At 38.7% G+C, this 27173-nt stretch overlaps 1 protein-coding gene across 4 annotated transcripts in view; it reads right to left on the bottom strand.

Annotated features, from left to right (window-relative positions):
• Positions 1-27173, bottom strand: part of SLC25A13 (solute carrier family 25 member 13) — a 201796-nt gene that overhangs the window by 100852 nt on the left and 73771 nt on the right. For 2 of the 4 annotated variants that reach the window (XM_032252885.1, XM_032252886.1), the window contains exon 4: positions 19115-19230. The exons of the other annotated variants lie outside the window; for them this stretch is intronic. In XM_032252885.1, coding sequence (XP_032108776.1) covers positions 19115-19230 — 116 coding nt within the window. The remainder of the gene's footprint in view (positions 1-19114; positions 19231-27173) is intronic. 4 annotated transcript variants of the gene reach the window in all.

Below are 27173 nucleotides of genomic sequence, written 5' to 3'. Positions count from 1 at the left end.
AATGCAACAGGTTAAGGACAGCAGTCTTAACTCTTTGGGGCACTACAGTTTCCCTTACTAAAAAACTATTCAACAGTCATATCCCAACACTTCAGGATACTGCATATAAATCATCAGTCAACATGGTTTATCAAAATCCCAGCCCTGGTCCTAAACTGATTTAAACATGTTGAGGGGCTGAAAACACTGCATTTTAGCCAGCACTCCAGGTTTTTCTGATGCCAGGATCCAGGACCTCATTCTGAAAGCATTATCTTGGTGTACAGAAGGGTTAGAGTCACTCCTAATTTTTAACTTCTCATCGAAATGGACAAAAATTTCAAAGGAAGGAAGGAGAGAATACTCCACACCAAGAAGTATAATGCAGAAATATATAAACACAGATCATGTGTAGACCTAGGACACTCAGGGATGCCGTGCTGTACAACTCCAGTGGATGGCATTTGCTTCATGTGACTGGTGCCTCCTGGAGTTGGGCAGTGTACCAACCGCATGACCCTGAGAATGTAGCCCTATTATTAGCTTGGTGGCTGTTCCAACATGCTGGCTATTGTAGGAATGTCGGGGCTTAGCCAGCTAGCTGGAAACCTTTTAAGTAGCACAGCTTGGGAGCACTGTACTAGGTCCTTCCTTGTGGGAAGAGGAAGGGTAGTAAAAGGTATGGGGCTATATCCAAGTCTTAATACATGAGAAATAATTCAACAGCAGATTCAAGGAGTACTCTGTATCAGCACTAAACCACAGGGTATCCTCGTGGCAAGGAAATAGAGATTTAAGGAGAAAAGAGAGAGAGAAAAGCTTTATTGGAGAAGATAAACCAAGATCTGGGCCCTGAAAGCAGTCAAGGATTTACTGACATGGACCTTTGAGGGAGCTCTTCAATGGAGATCAACAGCATGAAGAAAGGCTCATTTCTTTTGAAGTGAATAAAGGTCCAGTTACAGTGCTTTGGACCAAAGCCACCTGTGATCACTGAGACATGATAGATCCTGCTCCAGGTGGCCACAGACATTGGCATCACCTGCCAGTAGCAAACATATTTTAAAGCCCCCAGGACGTGTGATATGTTTACAGTGAAGAAAAGTTTGCTATGCAAAGAACAGTTGGTCATGGGATTCTGCGGGGGAAAAAAAGGGCCTGAAGTTGTTTACCACTTGGCACAATTTCTACAAAATTTATTTTTTACTCTCTTGACCTACCTAGCAGGATTTTGTACTCAAATATCAAAAGATTGCCAAGCCATTCTAATTGGATGAGCCAAATGATATGCAAAAGATGAAAGGAAACCTACCAATATTTCTACTCATTTCACAGCTAATAAAGTCTTTTAAAACAAAATATTAAATCCTGTTCCTCTGGAAAAATCCCACATTTTCTCCAAAAGTATTTTATAGACTCATAAGTTTTTGAATATTTCATTCAGCTCTAATAAATCATCCTGGGGCATTTGTTTTCTGAAGTGTTTGGTCTCTCTGTTTTCCTGCAGGCTCATGAATAGAAACATCTGTAAACTCAATAATCACTATGAGTTCCTTACATTTCTCCCTCACTCTGGAAGACATTATAATATCATCTCAGGTCAATATCCTTATCTCCTTTTAGGAGGCACAAATAGCTTTCTCACTTAACATTTGACTGTTTAAGATTCCTCCATGTCTTGTAAGGCTCTGAGAGGTAAGAGGAACAAGTTCCAGCTCTCATTTTATAGCTGAAAAATCAGAAATGAAAATCCAAAGTGATTTTCAAGCCCCATTCTGCTCTATACTCTGGCTCTCATGGGCAACTGCATGTGTTTTACCATGAAAGACCCTAGGAGTCAAACTTAGACTTGCCCCCTCACCAAACCCTGACCATTCCAAACCTAACTTGCAATCCTGGAAAGGAAAGAAGAAACTCAAAATATTTTAGTGTTTTTGGTCACTTACTTGGTTCAGAATAACTCATAACTCAGCCATGGAGGACTTTCAAATAAGAACCACCTGCTAGATCTATCTCAAACATAAAAATAATTAGAATGAGGTCTCTCTTGGTCTAAAATACAAGGTCTTAAACTCTTATATCCAGGTTGAAGTCATATAGGCAAAGAAACAAAACTGAATTAGCATTGAAAGGTGCATGTAGCACTAGTATATATTTTGGATATATAAAGTAATATTTTTCTTCGTTCAGCCACTCCTCCTAAAAGTAAAAGCAAATTAGAATGCTTATTTTTTAAAGTATAATTGTTGTTATTTCAGTCTATGCCAAACAAGCTATGTTTGGAAGGCCTGTAGTACCCATAATATTACCAAATAATAAAGATATTATTTAAAATCAGACCTCACCAAATAAGGTCAAGGATTCTTTTATTTGTGGAACTTTGCTTTATCCACAAAAGTTTCCATCTTGAAAGTCTGCTAAGAAGACAATTACAAAGTGATAGTTGTTTTCTTCCTAAAGATAACCTAAAAAAGTCAAAGGTATTTCCCCCAAATTAATAAATTTCCCAGGCTACAGGGTATGGTTGTAGTGAAAAGAGCTGAGATCTTTAAAAGTTGGGTCAGAGATGACATTATCTTATATACAGAAAAGTCCTAAGAAATCCATTAAAAAATTATTAGAACTAATAAATAAGTCTAGCAAGGTTGGAAGACAGAAAAATCAACGTACAAAAACCAGTTGTATTACCACATATTTGAAATAAGCAACCCAAAATGAAATTTAAAAAAACAACTCAGTCAGGCACAGTGGCTCACGCCTGTAATCCCAGCACTTCGGGAGGCCCAGATGGGTGGATCATTTGAAGTCAGGAATTCGAGACCAGTCTGGCCAACATGGTGAAACCTCATCTCTAACTAAAAATACAAAAATTAGCTGGGTGTGGTGGGTGGGCACCTGTAATCCCGGCTACTTGGGAGGCTGAGGCAGGAGAATTGCTGGAAACTAGGAGGCAGAGGTTGCAATGAGCCGAGATTATGCCATTGCACTCCAGCCTGGGCGATAAGAATGAGATTTCGTCTCAAAAAAAAAAAAAAAAAAAAAAAAAGCCAAAACTCAATTTACAGTAACATCAAGGCAATAAGATACTCAGAAATAAATTTAACAAAAGAAGCATAAAACTGATACTCTAAAAACTACAAAATATCATTGAAAGAAACTAAAGAGAATCTAAATAAATAGAAACACATCCCATGTTCATAGATTAGGACTTGATATTGTTAAGATGGCAAGATTCTCCAAAGTTAATTTTAAAATGGCAATGCTTCCTAAAATGATCTACAGATTCAATGTAATCCCTATCAAAATCCTAGCTGGCTTCTTTGCAAAAGTTGGCCAACTGATCCAAAAATCCATTATGAAAACTCAAGCAATTTAGAAGAGCCAAAACAATCTTGAAAAAGAAGAACAAAGTTGGATTTCAAACTTACTACAAAGCTAGAGTAATCAAGACTCTGAGGTACTGGCATAAGATAGACACAGAGTACAACAGAATGAAATTGAGAGTCAAAAAATTAACCCTCACATTTATAGTCAATTGACTTCCAACAAACGTAACAAGATAGTAAGAAAAGACTGGTGCTGGGACAATATCCATATGCAAAATAATGAAGTTGGGCTCCTATCTCACCCTGTATACAAAAGTTAACTCAAAATGGATCAAAGACCTAACTATAAAACTGTGAATAGTTTTAGAAGAAATATAGGCATATTTTCAAGAAAATTTTAGAAAAAATATAGACATAATTTTTGTGATGTTGGATTAGGAAATGGTTTATCTGACACCAAAACTACACCAAAACTACAAGAAACATAAGAAAAAAAATAAACTGTACTTCATCAAAATTTAAAACTTTGTACTCCAAGAATACCATTAATAAAGTGTTAAAACATAATGAGATACCACCTCAAACCATTCAGAATGTCTATCATTAAAAAGTCAAAAAATAACAGATGCTGGTGAGGTTGCAGAGAAAAAGGAATGCTTATGCACTGTTGGTGGGAGTATAAATTAGTTCAACCACTGTGGAAGTCAGTGTGGCAATCCCTCAAAGACCTAAAAACAGAAATATCATTCAACCCAGTAATCTCATTACTGGGTATATACCCAAAGGCATATACATCATTCCGTTATAAAGATACATGCATGTGTACGTTCATTGCATCAGTATTCACAATAGCAAAGAGGTGGAATCAACCTAAATGCCCATCAATGATAGAGTGGATAAAGAAAATATGGTGTATATATCTATATATATATACACCCACACACACACCATGGAGTACTATGCAGCCATAAAAAAGAATGAGATCATGTTCTTTGCAGGAACGTGGATGGAGCTGGAGGCTGTTATCCTAAGCAAACTAATGCAGGAACAGAAAACCAAAATATCTCATGTTCTCCCTTTAAATAAGACCTAAATTATGAGAACACATGGACACACAGAGGAGAACAAAAGACACTGAAGCCTACCAGATGGTGAAGGGTGGTAGGAGGGAGAGGATCAGGAAAAATAACTGATGGGTACTAGGCTTAATATCTGGGTGATGAAATAATTTGTACAACAAACCCCCATGACATGAGTTTACCTACATAATGAACCTGCACATGTAACCCTGAACTTAAAATAAAAAAGAGAAAAAGAAAAGAAAGAGATGAAACAGCCTATAGACTGGGAGAAAAACTTTGCAAATCACATGTCTAATAAGGAACTCTAGCTCCTTATCTAGTACCACACAGAACTCTCACAGTACAATAAAAGGATAAATAATCCAATTTAAAAATGGGCAAAGGATCTGAATATTTCTCCAAAGACAGCATACAAATTGCCAGGAGGTACATGAAAAGATGCTAAACATCATTAGCCATCAGGGAGATGAAAATCAAAACCATGATGACATAACTACTTCACCCTACTACAATGGCTATCATCAAAAAACGATAGTAAGAAGTGTTGGTGAGGATATGAAGGAAACGCAACCCTCACACACTGCTGGTAGGAATATGTTTAATAAAATGATGTGGCCACTTTGGAAAATAGTCTGGCAGTTCCTCAAAAAGTTCAGCACAGAATTATCATATGACTCAGCAGTTCCACTATCAGGTATATACTTAAGAGAAATGAAAACATATGTATGCAAACTCACGTATGTGAATGTGCACAGCAACATTATTCATTATAACCAAAGGCTGGGAACAACTCATGTGCCTGTTAGCTGATTAATAAACAAAATGTGACTATCTATATCTATACAGTAAAATATTATTTACCAATAAAAAGTGATAACATGTGCTACATCATGGATGAGCCTTATGCTAAGTAAAAGAAGCCAATCATGAAAGCCCACATTTTATGATTCCATTTATATGAAATGTCTAGAATAGACAAATACATATGGACAAAAAACAGATTAACAATTGCCAGGGGATGGAGGGATTGGATGGAAGGGGGTGGTGACTGCGAAGGTGTGGTGCGGGGTTTCTTGTTGGGGTGATGAAAATGTTCTGAAATTGAACGTGGTGATAATTGTACAGATCTGTGAATATATTAAAAACCATTGAATTATATACTTTAAATGGGTAAATTATATCTCAATAAAGCTTTCCTTTAAAAAAAACAAACCTGGAACTGTCAGAGATATGCCTCTTACTAATGAGTAACGCTGGGCAAATGACTTACTCTGACTCAATTCTCTCAATCTTTAAAATTCTATTTTAGTTATTCTGGAGCTAAGCATACCTAGGTACAATGTTGTAAACATAGTAGGTGACCATCAAAATCATAAAACTCCAAAATGTAAAGTCTTAATTATAATGAAAATCATTATCTGGGCACCAAATATTTACAAATAATATTTTTTAAATGAGCACAGTGTGATTTGGAAGTACCACAGCTTTTAATTTCTCAAAAAGCAATAATTTTCCTCAAATATTTAAAATCCATCCTTCCTTGAGTTCATATACTAAAATTTTGAATGAAAAGTGATCAAAAACTAAGTAATTTTCCATTATGTTTCTTAAAGTATAAAATTAAGAAAGATTAAGAACCACTCTGAAAATTGTTCAGACACTAGAAATATTTAATTGGCAAATTACTTGCACATGCCATTAAGTGGTTAGACTGAATTTGTTTTTACAAATTCTATGGACTCTTATTCCTTAACCTCCACCACACTATAATCTGAAATCATCAAGGTCTTCACTTATGCAAATTTTAACTTTCCATGTTTTTGTTTCCATACAGAATAACTAAATTAATGCACTTTAATTTCTAAAAGATTCACTTTTGAAGCAGTGTATCTATGAAAAAGAGTTTCCCATTAAAATAAAAAAGATTCATCAAGCTATATTATTTCCAACACTAAACCATAATCTATCTCTTTCTCATGGATTTTAAAAATTCTATTAATACAATAAACACAAAAGGGATGTTTGTGTTAAACATGAAAGTAATCCCTCTTGGAGGCAAAGAGAGGACTGCTGAATAGCCCAGCACTTTATCTCTGAACAGTTTCATCTTTTTTCTAATGCATGCTAACTTCTCAAAGAAAGTTGTGGTTTTCCTCTAAGGGAAGTAATATTCTATCTTGCTGATATGGTTAACAACCAGCTTCTATGGGCATCATCTTTTAAGCAGGGAGCAAAAGACAAATTGTTGAACTCGTACTTTAAATAACATAATGGAGTAAGTGGATGCAGACCTATCTCTACTGCCATATGCTCCAGTATCAAGGTTTCCATTTCAAACCCTTTTGACAAGTGCCTTTTTACATTAATCACAGCTAAGGGTCTGAAGAGGAAAGTATTCTGGCTACAATTCAGAGTCACTCAAGAAACTTCTAGGTGGAAAATGGTTGCCATTAAAACATAGTAAGTAGAGCATAAGTACTTCACATTAAAATTGAGTTCCCTGTAAGCCCCTGTAAACTTTTTTTTAATTATTATTCTGAACATGTAGTACAATGGTGATAAGTATCTTTCAAAAAATAAGCACACGTACAGCCAAGCTGAGCCAAATATTACACTAAAGTCATATGTGGTGTTGGTGTATGTAAATATTAGGGCTAATTTAAAACTCTTCCAGTTCTGTACTAAGGGATGGAACCAGCCTGATTTGAGCTCATGTAGCATTCAGAAAAGAATCCTGTCCTTCTAGTGCCAGAAGACAAAGTTGTGATTCTTATGAAACTAGTCACCTTTTCCCCTCTGGGCCTGTTTCCTCATCTATGGAAGAAAGTCATAAAGTATACCCAGCCATTGTTCAACTGAAGTATGAACTACGTTCCCTTGGAGAGCTTGGTTAAAACGCATTCCCAAGCCCCACACCCAAAAATTCTGAATCAATAGTTTTGAGACAGAGCCAGGGAGTCCACAGTTATAACCAACATTCTACACTATTATAATAAGAACACATGATCTACCTCATTGATAAGAATCTCTCCTCCTCCATAATCTGACAGATTCATCAATTCTCAAGATTTATACACTAAGTCATCACAGTGACTGTGAATCAACAACAACAAAACAAAAAAAATGTCTCAAGGCTGGCAGGTATTTAGCATAAGATATTAACTATCTGTCACACACACTAACTAAATCAACAGAGGGGCCAACTGAGATGTTTCCAATCTATTTGCTAGAAAAAGTATTTTCAACTGGGTAGAATAAATCATTATTAGCCTTCATAATATCAAAAGTAGGTCAATTAAAATGGTGTTTAGAGGCATACAGCAGACTGTGGTCACTCTTCAGATGTGTCAGCTTGCTTTAATCATCTGTTGTGTGTTAATTATTAACTTTCATTACCACTAGAGAATACAACACTTTAAAATTCTTAAAGCATTACAGAGTCCTAATTCACTCTCTAAATGCAAATATAATATCTATATTCTTTTAAAAAACCTATTTCCTGAGCCTGTTTCCTTAGACGGATGTTATCAAAAATTTTCTTGCAAAAGCATTAACATACATTTAACCCTACTTAAATGCTTCAAGAGCAGATGTACTACAAATGTACACCCACAGTGATCCCATATTAGTACAAAGCTGTTTTATTTCAATTAAAATGTCTAAGTATCCACCCCCAACATATACCTAAACTGTAATTTTCTCTGAGAACTTCCAATATGTTCTTGATTTTGTTGCCTTTATCAACCTATCAGAGCAAAAATTGCGTTGCAACTGTTAGAAGAAATCAGTCATTAGCAAGATTACAGCAAATTTTCCAATTTAGAAAAACTGTATTTTTATCTCTCTCTTATACTGAAAGAAGAATGGTATAATTTTACTATTTAAAAATGAACAGTACAGTTTAAAATAGTCAAATTTTCCTAGGGCTCTAAGTTTTAGGATTTTCTGTTAGCTTTCTGTTTTCTACACCTTCTTTCCTATTCACAAGTTCCCTTCACCCTTCATCATGCATGCACATGAACATGTACACACAGTCACAGATGCAAACACACTCACACATGCACACACACACAGGTGCACATGCACACACAGGGGCAGCAGCCCCGAGTCCGGCCTCTCCACACACTGCCAGTCTGCTAAGGAACAGTTAACCTTCAGGCAGTAGTTAACTAAGGAGTGGCATCACATGGTTATTGTGATTTACTCTCCAATTGACATTCTTCCACCTTCTCAACAGATCTGCCTATTTTCCCCCCTCTCTATTTTTAAAATGGAGTGATGAAGTAGCAAAAAGTACAATATTTTAGCCATTTGAGCATGGACGATTCTTAAATTATCCCACCAACTGGAAGTGCTCTCTGATACTACTATCTTTCAAAATTGAAGTCATTATGGTCAATCGTGCAAATCCGTATTTAGCTTTTCGTAAATAGTAGATTTTTGACCCAATGAACTGGAACAGTTTCTGAACAGTCTCTAGGATCTCTGAAAAGATACTCAGTACCCAGGCATGCCACAGTTCTTATCAACATAGAGGTTATTTACTTTCAAAACTCATACTGTTCTTATTCGAAATTCTTACTCTCTATTTGGAATGTGAGGGTGTATAAGAGAATATACTCAGCCCCCTCTTCACCTCTTATAAAATAAAATAAAATCTACTGTAGGGCAATATTTTTCTTTCACCAGAATAACACGTTATTTTTGTGAAACACCAAAATCAGAACCAATATTAATAAAGAACTTTCCCCAATTTATGCTTCCTCTGATTCTTCACCATTTCCCCCCTTCAGCTATCTTTTTGAATATTTCATTTTCCAAGTGTATTACAAAAATAGTAACAAATGACCTTCCTTTCCAGCCAAGCTTAAAAATGATGGGTAAAGTCTGCCCTCTTCCAGTCCAATACTGGCATTCCTCTAGCTTTATATATTTAATATTAAATTTGGGTACTTAACTTCAAAACTTCTCATTTCCATACTTTTAACTCCCATCATTTTCTGCAACCTGAATCTAAGTGACTGATTAGATGTTTCCATGAATTTCCTAATGTTATCTAGACTACCCATTTTCCCAAATCACACCAATTTCATCATAGCAGGTGTTCATGGATACAATCTAACTTGAACTCAGAAAGGGTCCCTCCAAACAATAACATCCACGTCAGAGAATTAACTAACTGAGGACTAGCTTAAGATTAAGAATTAACTAGCTTAGAAATAGCCCTAGGCCTGTGGATTCTGTTTAGTGGGACAGACACAAGAGAAAAGTTGGTACAAACACAGTAAGTTTGCTAAACTCCAATTTAAACAAAGTAGATTTATTTTTCCACAGGACCTCTCTGAGCCTTAATAAACTAAAAGTTTTAGGCTTTATGATTCTCTTTTAGGAGAGTCCTTTTTCACATGCCACTTATTAACATAAACAGAAAACGTTCCTCTATAGCAACTAAACTTACAATATATTTCAACAGTGAAGATTAAAGGACAAAAAGCCACTGTTGTTTCCAATAACGGGCAAGACTGGACCAGTTTCTTTTGGACTCCATGCTAACTGGCAGAACTGCAGCGGTGAGCCAGTCCAGGCCTCCCAATGTAGCATTGGGTGTAGGCTAGTTTCTTCCATTTTGGTCTTTATGAGAATCAGAGGACTCACTAGCCAGCCAACGAAACAGCAATTTCTGTATTTTTAATAATTCATTAGTTACTCTACATTTACTTCAGTTACAGAAAAATGTATTTTCCAATCTGTCTCTTGTATTATATATAGGCAGTTTGATACATTGCTTCTTCATATATCCAAAATGAAAAGGCATCCAAAAACTGATTATCATTACATTTTCAAGTCATACATAAACTATCCTACAATCAATGTGTTCAATAGCAATGCTGTAAAAATCTTAAATAAGATATATGTCCACTAGTTCAACTGCCCCTCTATAAAAAGCAGCTTTTATCTTTAAAGGGCAGGTCACTGACCTCTGCGAGATTTGCTATTTTTCCCCAGAAAAAAAAAAAAGTGCTCATTTAGACAAAACATTACAAATAATCATAGCCATTCACAGGCTCCCTGATACTTACCTACGCAAAGAGTTGAGAACTCTTGACTTTAAAGTCCAATTAAAAACTGCAGAACATAAACATGTATACACCATCATTACTACCAACACTTGGATAATGAAATTGGGTTGCACTCACGTATTAAGGATAACTTTAAAATTGCATGAAAAACATATTCATGAAATTTTGTTCAGTGCACTGAAAAAGTAATAAAAAAGTCAAAGGAAGAGAAAAACATGTAATAGCATAAGGCAAGAAAACATTTTAGAGTTTAACCTAAGAAATGGGTATTGTATAGAACACACTTTGAATTTTCAGGGGGTCTAATTGTGACTTTCCTCAGACAAAAGTAGTATTCAAGCTCTCTGCTACGGTGGAGCTAGGCGATTAGTGTGGTCTACTGGAGTACCACAACTGAAGAAAAACCAGTAAGTAAGAATAGGTGGTGCCTTAAATTAGCATTGTAAGACAGGTCACTGGTATATATGCCAAGTATTTCAGATCAACAGTTTCATTAAACACACCCACACATCCACACAGGTACCCTTTCCTAAAACCCACAGTGGAAATGCTTTGCTCCTCCTGCAACATTAAATAAGAAATACAGTAATAGGAAAGTGTCTGAAAAAGTATCATTCACAATGTGTCTGTACCAACCTACTCACACAACAGGAAGTACTTCCAAACCTTTACTTTCAGCTTCTCCACTCACAAAGTGGGATGACTATCCACTGGCTTCACATAGATACTGTGAAGCCTAAACAATGATCACTAGCATGGTGCCTCTGGCTTTGCCCCACTCTAACCAACTCAACAAAAATCATCTCTTCCAAGCATGATTCTGATCCTATCCCTCTTCTCCAAAGACCTTGCGGTAACTCCTAATTGCTTCTCATATGAAATAATTAATCTTGTTCGAGGGCCTGGCCCTGTCATTGGTGCCCTGACAACCGATCCCCCAAGCACTCAGGTCTCTTAAGCTGCACCCCTCAATAAAGGGCCTCCTCTACTACGGTTCCCCTCTATCCTCAACCCGTACACAGACCATCTCCTCACCCCTCCCTAACATCTTGTGATTTTCTCCTCCATTCAGAATTCTGTTCATATCAAAACATAAAGCTTGGCCAGGCGTGGTGACTCATGCCTGTAATCCCAAAACTTTGAGGCCAAGGCGGGTGGATCATGAGGTCAGGAGATAGAGACCATCTTGACCAACATGGTGAAACCCTGTCTATACCGAAAAAAAGAAAATTAGCCAGGCTTGGTGACATGTGCCTGTAGTCCCAGCTACTCAGAAGGCTGAGGCAGGAGACTCGCTTGAACTCGGGAGGTGGAGGTTGCAGTGAGCTGAGATCGCGCCACTGTATTCCAGCCTGGGTGACAGAGCAAGACTCCATCTCAAAAAATGTGTGTGTGTGTGTGTGTGTGTGTGCGTGTGTGTGTGTGTGTGTGTGTGTGTGAAGCTTTTCTGGGTAAAACCCACATCATGTGCATCTCAACAAATTATCCAGATAGCTGGAACCAAGGCAACTTTTCCAGTTACATTCTCTTTCTTATAATTACTTTCCACCACAGTGAAATAAAATTTTAACTAATGCATTTTCCTATTGTTCTTTACTTCATGAAAACTATTAAATCCTTCCAATGTCTGATACAGACTGAGACCACAATGGGCTAAGTGACACCTATCTGGATTATGACAGGCTCACCCAAAAGTGTGAGTATCCACACTAGAGGGAGGCAGTGTTGCACAGTAAAGAACAGTCAGCCCGGCTCAGGCTGCTGTCCCAGCACCAGCAGGACAACGCTATGTCTGTGGCCACTTCCACAACCTCCCCATGCCTAATCCCTCTTCAGAAAATGAGAATTATAATAGTATAGACCTTCTAGGCTATGATAATTAAATACTAAGCTATACAAAAAGTACTTAGCCCAGAGGTTAGCATGTATTTAAAGAAAAGATAGTGATAGTGGTTATCTTACTTCTCTCATGAGATTATGTAAAACCACATGTCTTGGGAACAGAACAAGACCAGTAGCTACTACCTGGTCCTTCTTCCTTTCCTTTGACCCCTTCCTCTCATCCGATGGCCAATTGTGAGCCAATTCATACAGATTTGCTCTCAGGAATAGCCCAGGTCATGCCTATAATCCCAGCATCTTGGGAAGCCAAGGTGGGAGGATTGCTTGAGTCCAGGAGTTTGAGATGAGCCTGGGCAACATAGTGAAACTCATTTCTACAAAAATAAAAATAAAGTTAGCATGACATGGTGGTGCCACCTGTAGTCCCAGCTACTCGGGACACTAAGGTAGGATAGCTTGAGTCAGGGATGTTGAGGCTGCAGTGAGTCCAGATCACCCTCTGGTCTTCCCTGCAGACCATGGAAAGGCCCCAGGTCAACCTCTGTAGAGTGTAGAAAGAATGTTCACCCATGATCATCACAATTGACTGAGCCAATCTGGGAACTAACAGACACCCTGCTTTCAATTGCCATTCCATGTCTATTCCTCCCAAAGATACACATCAAGGTAGACAAACTTTTAAAATACTAAAGAGTCATTCTTAGGTGAAGGATTTATAAGGTGCTAAGGAAGTAACTAGAGGCAAAGATTGCCATTGGGTTTACAGCCTCATATGGCCAGCTAGCCAGGTTAAGGTTGACAATGTAAGTCTTCTTTCCTGTCCTACTCCAGGTTGTTTGTTTTTGATGTCTTCAACTCTGTGAGGAGTTTCCTGGAAAATGTACTTGTTGATAGCTTCTTCTAAAGGTGCCTGCTGTCAAAATACTCCTTAGGCTGCCACGCCCCCTGTAAGATTTTGTTTACTTAGGCGAAAGACTGCTACCCACACCATCTACATTTAATGAATCCAACCAACCCTATAAAAAATGTTAGAAGTCAGCTATTAATTTGCAAACTGATGGTCTTTTTGGTATCTTTGACCTATGCATTTCTCATTCAGTTTAACCTTAAGTCGGGAGTAATGGCTCAGAAAATCCAGGCTACATTTTACGATACCCACAGAGTAAGGATTCCCATTGGCTCATCATACATATATACAGGGCATATATACAACATGTTGTTTTGTAGACTGGAGAACCCTCGAAAAAATTACCTGTGAAAGGCAGGGTATTGCTGGAGGAGTTGTACATTCTTCTACAACAGTCATACACAACTAAAGACAACACCAGAATATTAGCTCCTTGAAATCAGGGCTTCCTGTCTCTTATTGGACAAGACAAGGATGCCCTCTCTTGGCACTCCGATTCAACACAGTATTGGAAGACCTGGATAAAACAATTAGGCAAGAGAAAGAAATAAAGCCCATTCAAACAGGAAGAGAGGAAGTCAAACTACCCATTTGCAGTTGAATTGATCCTGTATCTATTGACAGAAAACTCCACAGTCACTGCCCAAAAACTCCTTAAGCTGATAAACAACTTCAGCAAAGTCTCAGGATACCAAATCAATGTAAAAAATTACTAGCATCCCTATACATCAACAACAGTCACACCACAAGCCGAATAGGGAACATAATCCGATTCACAATTGTCACAAAAAGAATAAAATAGTTAGGAACACAGCTAACTAGGTAGATGAAAGACCTCTACAAGGAGAACTACAGAACACTGCTCAAAGAAATCAAAGAATACACAAACAAATGGAAAACCACTCCATGCTCATGAATAGGCAAAATCAGTATCACTGAAAGTGGCCATACTGCCCAAAGCAATTTATAGATTCAATGCTATTCCTATCAAGCTACCAATGACATTCTCCACAGACTTGAAAAAAAATCTTTAAAATTCATGTGGACCTAAGGCTCATGGTGGCTCATGCCTGTAATCCCAGCACTTTGGGAGACTGAGGCGGGTGGATCGCCTGAGGTCAGGCGTTTGAGACTAGCCTGACCAATGTAGTGAAACCCCAGCTCTACTGAAAATACAAAAAATTAGCTGGGCATGGTGGTGGGTGCCTGTAATCCCAGCTATTCAGGAGGCTGAGGCAGGAGAATCACTTGAACCTGGCAGGCAGAGGTTATGGTGAGCTGAGATCATGCCATTGCACACTAGCCTGGGCAACAAGAGCAAGACTCTGTCTTAAAAAAAAAAATTCATATGGACCTAAAAATAACCCAAATAGCCCAGGCAATCCTAAGCAAAAAGAAAAAACCTTGAGGCATCACGCTACCTGACTTCAATCTGTACTACAGGGCTACAGTAGCCAAAACAGAGTGGTACTAATACAAAACCACACAAAGATCAATGGAACAGAATGGAGAGACCAGAAGTAAGGCCACACACCTGCAACTACCTGATCTTCAACAAAGTTGACAAAAACAAGCAATGGGAAAGGATTCTGTATTCAATAAATGATGCTGGGTTAATTGGCTAGCCATATGCAGAAGACCGAAACTGAACCCTTCTTATGCCATATACAAACTTCAACTCAAGATGGATTAAAGACTTAAATGTGGCCAGGCATGATAGTTCATTCCTGTAATTCCAACACTTTGGGAGGCCAAAGTGGGTGGCTCAATTAAGGTCAGGAGTTCAAGACCATCCTGGCCAACATGGTAAAACCCCATCTCTACAAAAAATACAAAAATTAGCCAAGCATGGCGGCGCATGCCTATATTTCCAGCTACTTGGGAGACTGAGGCACAAGAATCGCTCAAACCTGGTAGGCAGAGGTTGCAATGAGCCAAGATCACACCACTGCATTCCAGCCTGGGCAACAGAGGGAGATTCCATCTAAAAAACTAAAAAGATTTAAATATAAAATTCAAAACTATAATCTTGGAAGACAATCTTGGCCATACCACTCTGGCCAGTGGAACAGGCAAAGATTTCATGACAAAGATGCCAAAAGCAATTGCAATAACAACAAAAATTGACAAATGGGATCTAATTAACTAAAGTGCATTCTACATAGCAAAAGAAACTATCAACAGAATAAACAGAAAACCTACAGAATGGGAGAAAATTTTTACAAACTATGCATCTGACAAAGGCCCAATATCCAGCAGCTGTAAGTACCTTAAACAAACTTACATGAAAAAATCAGCCCAATTAAAAAGTGGGCAAAAGGCCAGATGCAGTGGCTCATGCCTATAATCCCAGCACTTTGGGAGGCCAAGGCGGGTAGATCACCTGAGGTCAGGAGTTCAAACCATACTGACCAATATGGTAAAACCCCATCTCTACAAAAAATACAAAACTAGCTGGACGTGGTGGCATGCACCTATAGTCCCAGCCATTTGGGAGGCTGAGACAGGAGAATTGCTTGAACCCAGGAGGTGGAGGTTGCAGTGGGCTGAGATTATGCCACCTGATTCCAGTCTGAGTGACAGAGCGAGACTCCATCTAAAAAAAAAGTGGGCAAAGGACATTAACGGCCATTTTCATAAGAAGACATATATGTGGCCAAGAAGCATATGGAAAAAAGCTCAACATCACTGATAATTAGAGAAACGCAAATCAAAACTACAATAAGATACTATCTCACACTAGTCAGAATGGCTGCTATTAAGAAGTCAAAAAATAACTGGTGCTAGCAAGGTTGCAGAGAAAAAGGAATGCTTATACACTGCTGGTGGGAGTGTAAATTAGTTCAATCACTGTGGAAAACACTGTGGCGATTCCTCAAAGACCTTCAACCCACAATCCCATTACTGGGTATATACCCAAAGGAATATAAACAATTCTGTCATAAAAACACATGCACACCTATGTTCACTGCAGCACTATTCACAATCGCAAAGACATGGCAGCAACCTAAATGTTCATCAATGATAGACTAGATAAAGAAAATGTGGTATATATATACCATGGAATACTATGCAGTCATTAAAAAATGAGATAAGCCGAGTGTCATGGATTACGCCTATAATCCTAACACTTCAGGAGACCGAGGAGGGCAGATCATGAGGTCAGGAGATCGAGACCATCCTGGCCAACATTGTGAAACCCCACCTCTACTAAAATACAAAAAATTAGCTAGGTATGGTGGTGCGTGCCTGTAGTCCCAGTTACTTGGGAGGCTGAGGCAGGGAGATTGCTTGAACCTGGGAGGTGGAGGTTGCAGTGAGCTGAGATGATGGCACTACACTCCAGCCTGGCAAAAGAGCAAGACTCCAACTCAAAAACAAAAACCAAAACACAAACAAACAAAATCAATGAGATCATGTCCTCTGCAGGAACATGGATGGAGTTGGAAGCCATTATCCTTAGCAAACTAATGTGGGAACAGAAAACCAAAAACCAAACGTTCTCGCTTACATGTGGGAGCTAAGTGATGAGAACACATGGACATAGGAACAACAGACATTGGGGCCTACTAGAAGGTGGAGGGTGGGAGGAGGGAGAGGATCAGGAAAAGTAACTAATGGGTACTAGGCTTAATATGTGGGTAATGAAATAATTTGTACAACAAACCCCTGTGACACATACGTAAATAATAAACCTGCACATTTACCCCAGAACTTACATTTTAAAAAAATGCAATAATTAAAAAATAAAGGGCTTCCCAAGATACAAAAGTGGAAAAAAAAGTTAGAAGATCCTTTCTTCTTTTAGGCTATTTCTTTTAGTATCATTATTCATATAAAGGTCTTGGTTTTCCAGATAGCACCTCTTTATGCAGTGGATCTTTTAATCCTTACATAGTCATGTAAGGTAGTTATTACCCCAGTTTTATAGATGAGGAAAATAAAGCTCAGAGGGTTTAAATGACTTGTCCTTCAGCTAGTAAGAAGCAGGAACAAAATTCTTATTCAACTATGCCTTCTACAATTTAGATAGCTCTTGTTTCCTACATCCTGCTTCTTCACATATCATTTTCTTTTAATCACACTAACAGACTTTACCCTGCAATAGAGGAAGTCTCCTATGTCTTTCCAGGACCAGTGGTAAAGCTGGTGTCACCAATATCCCTTGCAACTTCACAGGCATGAAGGGAAACTGGATCTGTATCAAAGAAATACCTGAAGCCCATTTTTCAGTCCTCTCATCTCTAACTGAGCTCTCTTCCATTCCTCATATCCAAACTTGCTGGGGAAAGCAGGAAGATAAGACAGAACATACCTGTGTTGAATGTGCTTACACTCACAGGCTTTCCTCTGTTCATCACCAAACTTGCTTCCCCGGGGTAAATCAATAACACCATGAGCTAGCTGCTGACTCATTACCTGAAGATTTTAATGGGAGCTTTTTTTCTAATTGGTATTCCACTGAAAAGTTTTGGTTGCAGTGGTGCTAAGAGTACTTGGGTAACGGAAATAAATTTCATCTAAGGATCTGTACATACTAAATAATCCTTATGAAGTGTTAACGGAAAGCATCTGGTCTTCTAGAAACAAAACCAGGCAAGTATATAATGGTTTGCCTTTGCTCAAGATGATTTAACCTTTAATTCTGTCATGCCAAATGAGTATGATGGAATGGCAAAGGGGGTTGGCACAATAAATCTATTAAACTATCTTACCAATACTTTATGTAATTATTACCTTCGTTTCTTGGTAGGATACATGAGGACTGGAGAGGATCACTAACTTGGCTCACAGACAAAAGCAGCAGAGCTGGAAGGAGCTAAGCTTATCTGATTCCGGAAGCAACACTTTCTCTTACACCATCTGTATTTTTCCCGCATCTGTATATTTCCCACAATACATCAAATAAGACAAGTCCTAATGATCTGGATGAATCGGAAACTATGAATAAAGACACTTAAAATGGGCACATCAGGCACAAGCAAGCAAAGCTCTTGTCTGGCTCTCGTGTTCTATGACTCTATGAAAACAGTCATGCCATATTCTCTCTAATCTTAAAACTAAAGCGATCTCTCATGAAAGCACAATCCATATGCCTAAAGGGCTCCAAAATTCTTCATGAGCAACGTTACTGCAGATTTGCATGAAGAGATAACATATGCTGGCCACCAAACAGTCCGAGGGAAACATGGTACTTTCTGTTAAATCTGTCTTCGGTAGCCAGTTTATTTTTAAAAAATAACATACCACTGTCCCACCACTTCCAAGTCTTCCATTTCTTCTAATATTTGAAAAACATCAGGGTTTTCTGCAGCTTTGTAGCTAATCCCCATGATGATGTTTGTGCATTGCAAAATAAAGAAGGCCACAGCAGAGAAGGTGCCAGCACAGCGGTGGCGGAGAGGGGGTGTGTTGTTTAGAACAAGGTCCTTCATGTACCATTCTGAACCACCATCTTGCGCAGCGGCCCTGGCCACAAAATACTCCATAGGAACAAGGTGAAGACAAAAATTACAAGGTGCATAAGTAACTTCTGTTTGTAGGCGGTTTATTCACTTCTTTGTTCTATCAGTGGAAAGCACTACTGATGATGCAGGGAAGGAAGAGAAGTCCTGTCTGGCTTCTCACATGGTATGTCTATGAAAACAGGCCACATTCTCCTTCACCTTAAAACTAAATCAGAGTATCAAAACTACTAAGCCAGAAGTTTACTTTTTTTCAAATAGGAAGACATTTGAACTGGAGCCCCTAAATATTGAAGTATCTTCACTAAAAGGGATATACTAACTTCTTAAAAGCATTTCCATATACTTTATTTCGTTCCTAGAAAAAAGAAAGAAAGAAAATGCTCACACAAGTCCACACTTACATAGTTGTGCACAGAATCATGCTCCTTACCAAAAGTTATTTCTCCTTTGCCAGCTTTGTCAAACAGCTGAAAGGCTACCATAAACAAAGCATCAGGGGCACACAGGACAGATTCAAAGGCAACAAATTCTTGGAAAGATATTAATCTGCAACATAAAACAAACACAAAGCATAAAGTCAGCAGCATGCAGAAAAGAGAAACATATACAAACATACACTGAGGGAAAAAATATCACTGCCAAAACACAAAATTCAAACCTGAAAACATGTAGAAACATTTAGCATTTACTTTTACATATAGTGGATGGAAATAATAATGCACAGAATCTAAAAGACATGACAGCATTGACCATGTAGTGACACACTAAGTACATTATAATTTCAAATATAACTGTTTTTATCCAGAATCATATATGTTTTAATATTCCTTCAGGCATATTTTAGGGTTCTATAATTAAAGTGTTAGATACTTTAGGCTAAGATGTGACTGCCTAATAGCAAAATAGAGCAACTTTGTTATTTATTAGTATCTTTATACACCATGCAAAAAATGGTTCACAGATATTGATTCATTACCAACATTTATTGACCACCTGTGAATTGACCTAGGGCTAGTACAGGAGAAATGCAGATAAATGACACATGAAACGTGACCCCAAGGAACTTCTAGTCTGGAGAGGCAGAAAGCACTAATCTAGAAATAGACTAGCATATAGAGGAAGGACACATCATAAAACAAGAGCTAGTACAGTAACAGAAGGCTTTGTGGCAGAAATGGCATTTGAGCTAAACTTTAAAAAATGAGTACAATTTGGATATGCAGTAATGGGTGTACAAGAGGGCATTTCAGGCAGAAGGCTAATGCAAGAAAGCTAAGGCGTATACAAGGAAAATTATGAGTGACAGATTTTGTCTGGACAGTGGAGTGGATAAAAGAACAATGTAAAATTAGATTAGAAATATAGGACCAGAGGTGGCCTTGAAGCAAGAATAGGGACTGGTCATTCTTCTTTAGGAAAAAGGAGTGACTTTAACTTTCTGAATATCAAAATGTGGATCAAATATAAGCTTTAGGAAGAATACAAGAGTCCAAGGACGTTTGACTTTCAAAGAGGAAATGGGTCCCTAAACGCTTTCCTATATATATTTTTAACAACTGTTACTTTAAGTAACTAAATACTTTAATAATACATTGAGATACTCCAAGTCTCAGGATATAGAAGGAAGAAGAAAATAGGAATGCTTTTCATACCTTTCACAGAAAACCTAGTTACTTCTAAACATCCTACAGAGAAAACACATTTTTATAAAAACTGTTACAAAGTGAACTTAGCTGTGTCCCAGAATGTCACCCAATTACAATAATGCTACAAAGAAAAGAAAAACTCAGTGTGTTCAATATAACATCTCTGTATCATTAACCATCCAAAACACATCCTTCTCAATGCCTGGGAACACTCAGGAAGAGCATCTGTTCCCTGAGAGTACTTCCTGAGGACATTTTATCCTCTACTAAGGTCTCGCTCACCAAGACTCTCTGTGTAAGGAAGACCAGGGGAAGACAGAGGCAGAAAGGGAAGGAAATAGGAGTCAAGCATTCCTGGCTGAACTCAAGGAGCTTACCATCTGTTAGGAGGAAGGGGAAACAGTCATGAGTACACATAACCACTAGAAATTAAGAGTTAATTGTAACAATAATAATAATAATAAAGCACTAAGGGTCATAAAAGGGTGAACTATTCTGCCTAGAAGAGTTAGGGACTGCTTCATGGTGGCATGGTTTTGAAGAACAAATTTTAAAGCTAAAAAGATCATAGAGATTATCTATTTCAACCTCCTCATTTTACTTGTGAAGAAACAGAAACTGGAAAAAGTTAATGGCCTGGGTTAGGCAAAACAATTGGCTTCTACATTTTGGCCTGAAAACCAGGTCTCCTAGCTTCCATTTAACCTGGGTAGAATTCCAACTGCGGTGGGAAGATGGTGAAGCCATGCCCCACAGGGTTAGAGAATTTGGTAATTAACAAAAATGTATTGAGCTTGTCTTGCAGAACAGTGGAGAAGAAAACCATTTGTTATAGTTCTTGCCATTTGCCACAAAATTGGCTGACAGATGGAGGCTGGTTGGAGCCAACATGGCTGACTAGAGTCCGTGCAGAATAGACCTCTTCTCACAGCCTTTTGACATCAGAGGGCTGAAAATTCACCCTCAGTTCATGCTAATGCCACCATTTCCCAAAGGTGTAACCCATGAAGCAGCATGTAAAGGCACCAGTGCATGTCCAAGACACTTTCCAAACCCCCTTTCCTTTCAGCCAATTAGTAATCACTGTTCAGCACCTAAACTGCACACTCAGAAGCTCTCCCTTAAATCTATGGCTATAAGGCTGGTAGAGAAAATTAAATTTGAGCCTGACTTCTGTCTCCTTATTCAGCTCCCTGGCAATAAACCTTTCTTTCTGCAAAAACCTGCTGCTTTGTATTTGGTTTCCCATTGTGGGCAGGCAAATAGACCCACTTTGGGTTGGTGACAATGGAGAGAGGAGGGAAGAGTAGAGAGAGGACATTCCACACTAGGGAAGCAAAGTACAGAGGTGAAAACAAATGGACGTGCTGTATTTGGAGAAGGATGTTGGAGTTGCCAATTCTCCATCTAGCAGGTTATGAGGAGTAAAAGAGGGCCATGAACGAGATGCCAGCCACCTGGTGTGGACCTTAAGGGCCAAGCAACAGAATGTTTTTTTCTTCAGACAGTTAAAAATTATTCAAGATTTCTGGATTAAGAAATGTCAGTTTCAAAGCTTTGTTTTAGAAAGAGAACTGGTGTGGAAGATGAATTGAAAGGAGAGAGGAGATGTGGGAAACAGCCTGACAGCAGGGATCGTAGGGCTCTAAACCTGAGTGAGAGCCCTAGGAATGGAAGCAGGGGAAAGCTAGAGAAATACAATGGAGGCAGAAATGACAAAACCTGGTTAGGACTGGATGTCGGAGGCCAGGACCAAGGAAACAGGCCAGGATGCTCCCAAGATTTCCAACTTGGATAACTGAGTGGAATGATGATACCACCACCAAAGATAAAGAAGAAGGAAGAAAAAAAGGGAAGAACTGGAAAAAAGGGACCTATGGGAGAATGTAACCAGTTGTGACTGTGTTAAATTTGAGGTACCAGTGGGACATGTAGAACAGGGTCCAGCCAGAAGCCAAAAGAGACTGAATGGAATGAAGAGAGATGCTGGTATGGGCAGAACTGTGTCCCCCGTCCCCTAAAATCCCAACCCCTAGAACCTCAGAATGTCACCTTATTTGGAAATAGGGTGGCTGCAAATTGAACTAGTTAAGATGAGATTATAGCAGAGTAGGGCAAGCAACTAATCTTATATGACTGGAGTCTTTATAAAAGAGAGAAACTGAGAAACAGACATGCAGCACAAGGGGAAAACCAAGTGAAGATGAAGGCAGAGATCAGGGTGATGCTTCTTCAAGCCAAGGAGCACAGGTTGCCCGCCCACCACCAGACGGCAGGAAAGAGGCAGGGAACAGGTTCTCCCTTACAGCCCTCAGAAGAAACCAACGCTGCTGAACTTCCACGTTGGATGTCTAGCCTCCAGAACTTGGAACAACTAATCCGTTGTTTTTTTTTTTTTTTTAAGCTTCCCAGTTTGCAGTAGAGTACTTTGTTACAGCGGCCTGAAGAAACTAATATACAGGCCAAGATTGGAAACACATATCAGGCAGTTTTTAAAGAAAGGTTACTTAAACCTGCAAATAAAAGTGCCCACAAGCATTTCATTTAGAGCTATTTCCTTTTCCTCTTAAGACATGCTCTAATAAAAGAAGACCTTGAGGAATTTACCAGCAGGCCTGCCACATTCTAGACTTCTAAAGTAGGACAGAGGATAAATGTGTTTCTGGACCTTTACTTCCCAGTCACCATGCCCCTTCATATCCCCATAACCCTGCTGAGCAGGCACCCACAGCCACGCAGCCACAAAGTGCTGGTGCTCTCCAGGGGAGCTTGCTGGCAGTTTGTTGAGGCAGAAAACAATCATATTTGCTTAATTACCCCTGCACAGACATTAGGTTCATTAAATAGGATCACACTATGCATTATCTAGAAAAGGGATGTTTTGGTTTCATGGTCTGAATAAAGAAAGCCTTAATATATATATCAAAGGCTTATATAAAGAAAGACATATATATATATATGACAGACTATATACATATGCAAGGCTTATAAAGGGAGATATATATATCCCTGTCTGGCAGTGTCAACGTTTCATAACTGAAAATGGCCAATAAATACTCTGGTATTTTAGCCATGTTATTGATACCAAAAGGTATGTAATTTGGTAATCCTGTTAGATACGAGTATTATACATCTAGGCAGGAAGTACATAGATGAACCATGAAACCATAATGTATTATTGTTCACCAAGATCATTTTGGATTTTCAAGGTAATCTAACTAGAAGGCCATCAGAATAATTATATAGAACTATATTCCTTTACAGCATAATACCTAAAAAAATGTTTATATATGTATTTTTTGAACAAACAGTGCTTCCGTCTTGCTCTACAGATTTAATGAGTATTAGCATAAGTTACAACAAAGAATTCAAGCTTAATCAAGTTCAGACCTGGCTGGTGAACTCACTTAGTTCCTTTTCCACCCACAACTCCCAGAACTTCTTTGACAATGTAAGATTCCCTTTAAAATGAATCACACAGCTCTGATTAACTCTGTGACTAGAATCTAAGGAGCAGTATTTGACACCACACTCATCTGCAGCAACTAATAGTAGAACATGGGTCAGGTAACATGAAAGCAAATGTACAAGTCACATTTTCACAGGGCTATACCACTCAGAGATTAGGGGAGGGTAGGTTTCTAACTACTCTATTTCATGGTTCTGATGCTACCATATATTTTTTGTAAGCAAGTCATTTTTGTTTTACAAAGCACTAAAGTTGCTTTCTCTTTCTGGAAGCCATTTATAAGCCATTTATAGCAACTTTATAACTCCTTTTTAGTCCAGGTAATAATAAAATAGCCAAAGCACTGCACAGAACTATAAAATAGTGAGCCAAAGAGGAAAGGATTGAAAAGTGAATTGTAGCTGTATCCTATGCTTACAACAATGTAAAGATTAATCATTTATCACATACGTGGAAAGATACTACAAGATATATACTAAAATGATGATGGTGCTTCTTCACTGTAGCATAACTTTATGTCCCTTCTCCGCCAGCTTTGCAAGGGATAGCACTTAGTTCGGAGATATTTGAAATATAATAGAGAATGCAGACTGAATATTATGATATTATGGAAAAAGGGTAAAGTAACATAAAAGAACTATAAATAAACGACTCAATGAATTCAGAGGAGAGAAGGATTACTGTCATATTGAGTGAAAGGAGGAGATGGAGAAAGCCTTACTGAAATTTGGAACACATGACATCAGAGGGAAGATGTGTTGAGTGAACATGAGATCAGTCTTGCAATAAAAGTGAGACGGATCAAGTAAAGATGGGAGATGGGGGAAGAGAGTCCACCAACTGCAGTTTGACTTCAGTGCCTACTCTACATACCGGGCAGAGGGCAGTTCTAGGGACACAATCTCTGTTCCCCAGTTCTGGTGGTCCAAAGGGGCAGAAGGTAAGCCAGGAACCAAGGAAGGAAGACCAGAGATGAAAAATCAGAAGAAATGCGTATTTGCTGGAGAAAAACTAAAATAGAAAATACAGTGCCCAGGCTGGGTGTGGCAGCTCACGTCTGTAATTCCAGCACTTTGGGAGGCTAACGCAAGAAGATCACTTGAGTCCAGGAGTCCAAGACTACAGTGAGCTATGATTGTACCACTGCATTCCAGCCTGAGCTACAAAGTGAAACACCATCAAGGAAGGAAGGAAGGAAGGAAAGCAGGAATGAAGGAAGGAAGGGGGGGGGAGGGGAGGGGAGGGGAGGAGGGAAAAAAAGAAAGGGAAGAAAGAAAGAAAGCAAGGAAAGAAGGAAGGAAAAAGAAAATCACAAAGTTGCTCACATCCTGATCATGAGGTCCTGTGATGGATGAGGTCCTGTGATGGTAGATCTGATATTTTTAGTGATATGATTAATTTGTGCATTAGAACATTTAACCTGACAGAGGAGTGTTAAATGAACTGGAAGGGGAAGAGACCAGAGTTGAGGAGATGTGGTGGTAGAATCCAGAGTAGAATCTAGGAAAGCCTGAATGAGAAAGAAAGAAAGGCTCTTTATATCAAGGGCTGGGGGTGTACAGTGCAGCGTCTCCAGAGGTCAATTAGACAACACAGCAAGAGTCTCAAAAATGTCTTTATGCCCACTCTGGGTAGCTATGGGTTAGCCCTGCTCAACAAGAAGCAGTTAAAAAAACAAAAACAAAACAAAACAAAACAAACCCACCTCTTTACTCCTTGACCACCACAATCCCACTTCTAGGAGTTTATCCTAAAAAACAACTCATGAGGCCGGGCACAGTGGCTTAGGCCTGTGATCCCAGCACTTTGGGAGGCTAGTCAGGCAGATCACAAGGTCAGGAGATCGAGACCATCCTGGCTAACACAGTGAAACCCCATCTCTAGTAAAAATACAAAAAATTAGCCGAGTGTGGTAGCACGTAACTGTAGTCCCAGCTAAAGGCTGAGGCAGGAGAATCATCTGACTCTGGGAGGCGGAGGTTGCAGTGAGCCAAGATCGCTCCACTGCACTCCAGCCTAGCAACAGAGCAAGATTCATCTCAAAAAAAAAAAAAAAAAATTTTTTTTTTACACGAATGTGCTCAAACTTTAATCTTTTAATCTATAGGAATGTTCATCCTGCACTGCTGGTAACAGTGAAAAAAGTACAAACAACCTCAATATACAGCAATATGTGACAGACTGAATAAAGAATATTCATATGCAGGATACTATCCAACCACTAAAAAGTGTTACAAACAAATCCATGATATTAAGTAAAAGATCATTTACACAAAGATGTGTAGAAAATTATGTTTCTTAAAAATGGACACTAATATTTGCAAACACACAAAGTCTGAAGGATGCACATCAAAGTGTCGGCAGTGGGTATCATCTCTAGGTGGTTAAATTGTTAAAAATTTAAGAGTTTATTTCCTGCTTGCCCATATTTTCTAATCCGTTCAATAATATACATACTGCACTGTTCTTATAATAAGAAAAATAAAAATTCATATGAAACAAAATAGCAAAGTCCTCAACTTAGGAGTGGCAGGAGGACTATATAAGAGATTTGGGGAGAGGGAGGCAAAATTGAAAAAAGAAACGAAGGATCTGAAAGAACCACACTAATGGATAAACTCCAGTTTTTCTCTTCCTCTCTGCCCTTGTTTATTCTTGCTCAGCAGAGGTTTAGACCCCATGTGGTCCCTTTCATTCCCTGCCTGGCTCCTATCTCCAGGCCAACTCTGTGGCTACGAAAGTTTAAGCAACAGCACATAAGAATTGGTCTGTTCATACTTCAGGAAGTTTGGTTGTAGACAATGTACCATCAAAATCCAATTACCACTTTTACGAAGGTTCCTAACCACAAGAGCACTTCACAAAAATAACTTCTCCTTATAACCTTGTTCTGTGTGATACAACAGAAGTCAATCAATTGTCCAGGGTCAGTGGCAAAGATGAAAGTAATATCCAATTACAAGAGTTTCTACCCATCAGACCACCCATGTTTAAGCATAGGTGGGTGTTAAGAAAAATCTGGAACTGGGCTCTCCTGTGATCACCAATTTATCCAAAGAGCTTTGGTCTCCATGATTTTTAACATCTTTTAATAGCTTTTGGCTTTTACAGCTCTTCTCTTTCCCACCCATAGTCCTTGCAAATACATATTATTCAGGTAACCAAACATAAAATTCTAAGGTCCTTCAGTGGACTTCCTTCTTGGCCAGGGCACTCTCTTCTTTTTTTTTTAAGATGGAGTTTTGCTCTTGTTGCCCAGGCTGGAGTATAATGGCATGATCTCTACTCACCGCAACCTCCGCCTCCTGAGTTCAAGAGATTCTCCTATCTCCTGCCTCCGCCTCCAGAGTAACTGGGATTACAAGCATGCACCA

The sequence above is a fragment of the Sapajus apella genome, unplaced genomic scaffold (assembly GCF_009761245.1).
Source record: "Sapajus apella isolate SASKATOON/1434 unplaced genomic scaffold, GSC_monkey_1.0 scaffold81, whole genome shotgun sequence".
Classification (NCBI taxonomy): Eukaryota; Metazoa; Chordata; class Mammalia; order Primates; family Cebidae; genus Sapajus; species Sapajus apella.
Note: the sequence above shows the minus strand (reverse complement) of the source record. Positions and strands in the feature narration are given on the sequence as shown.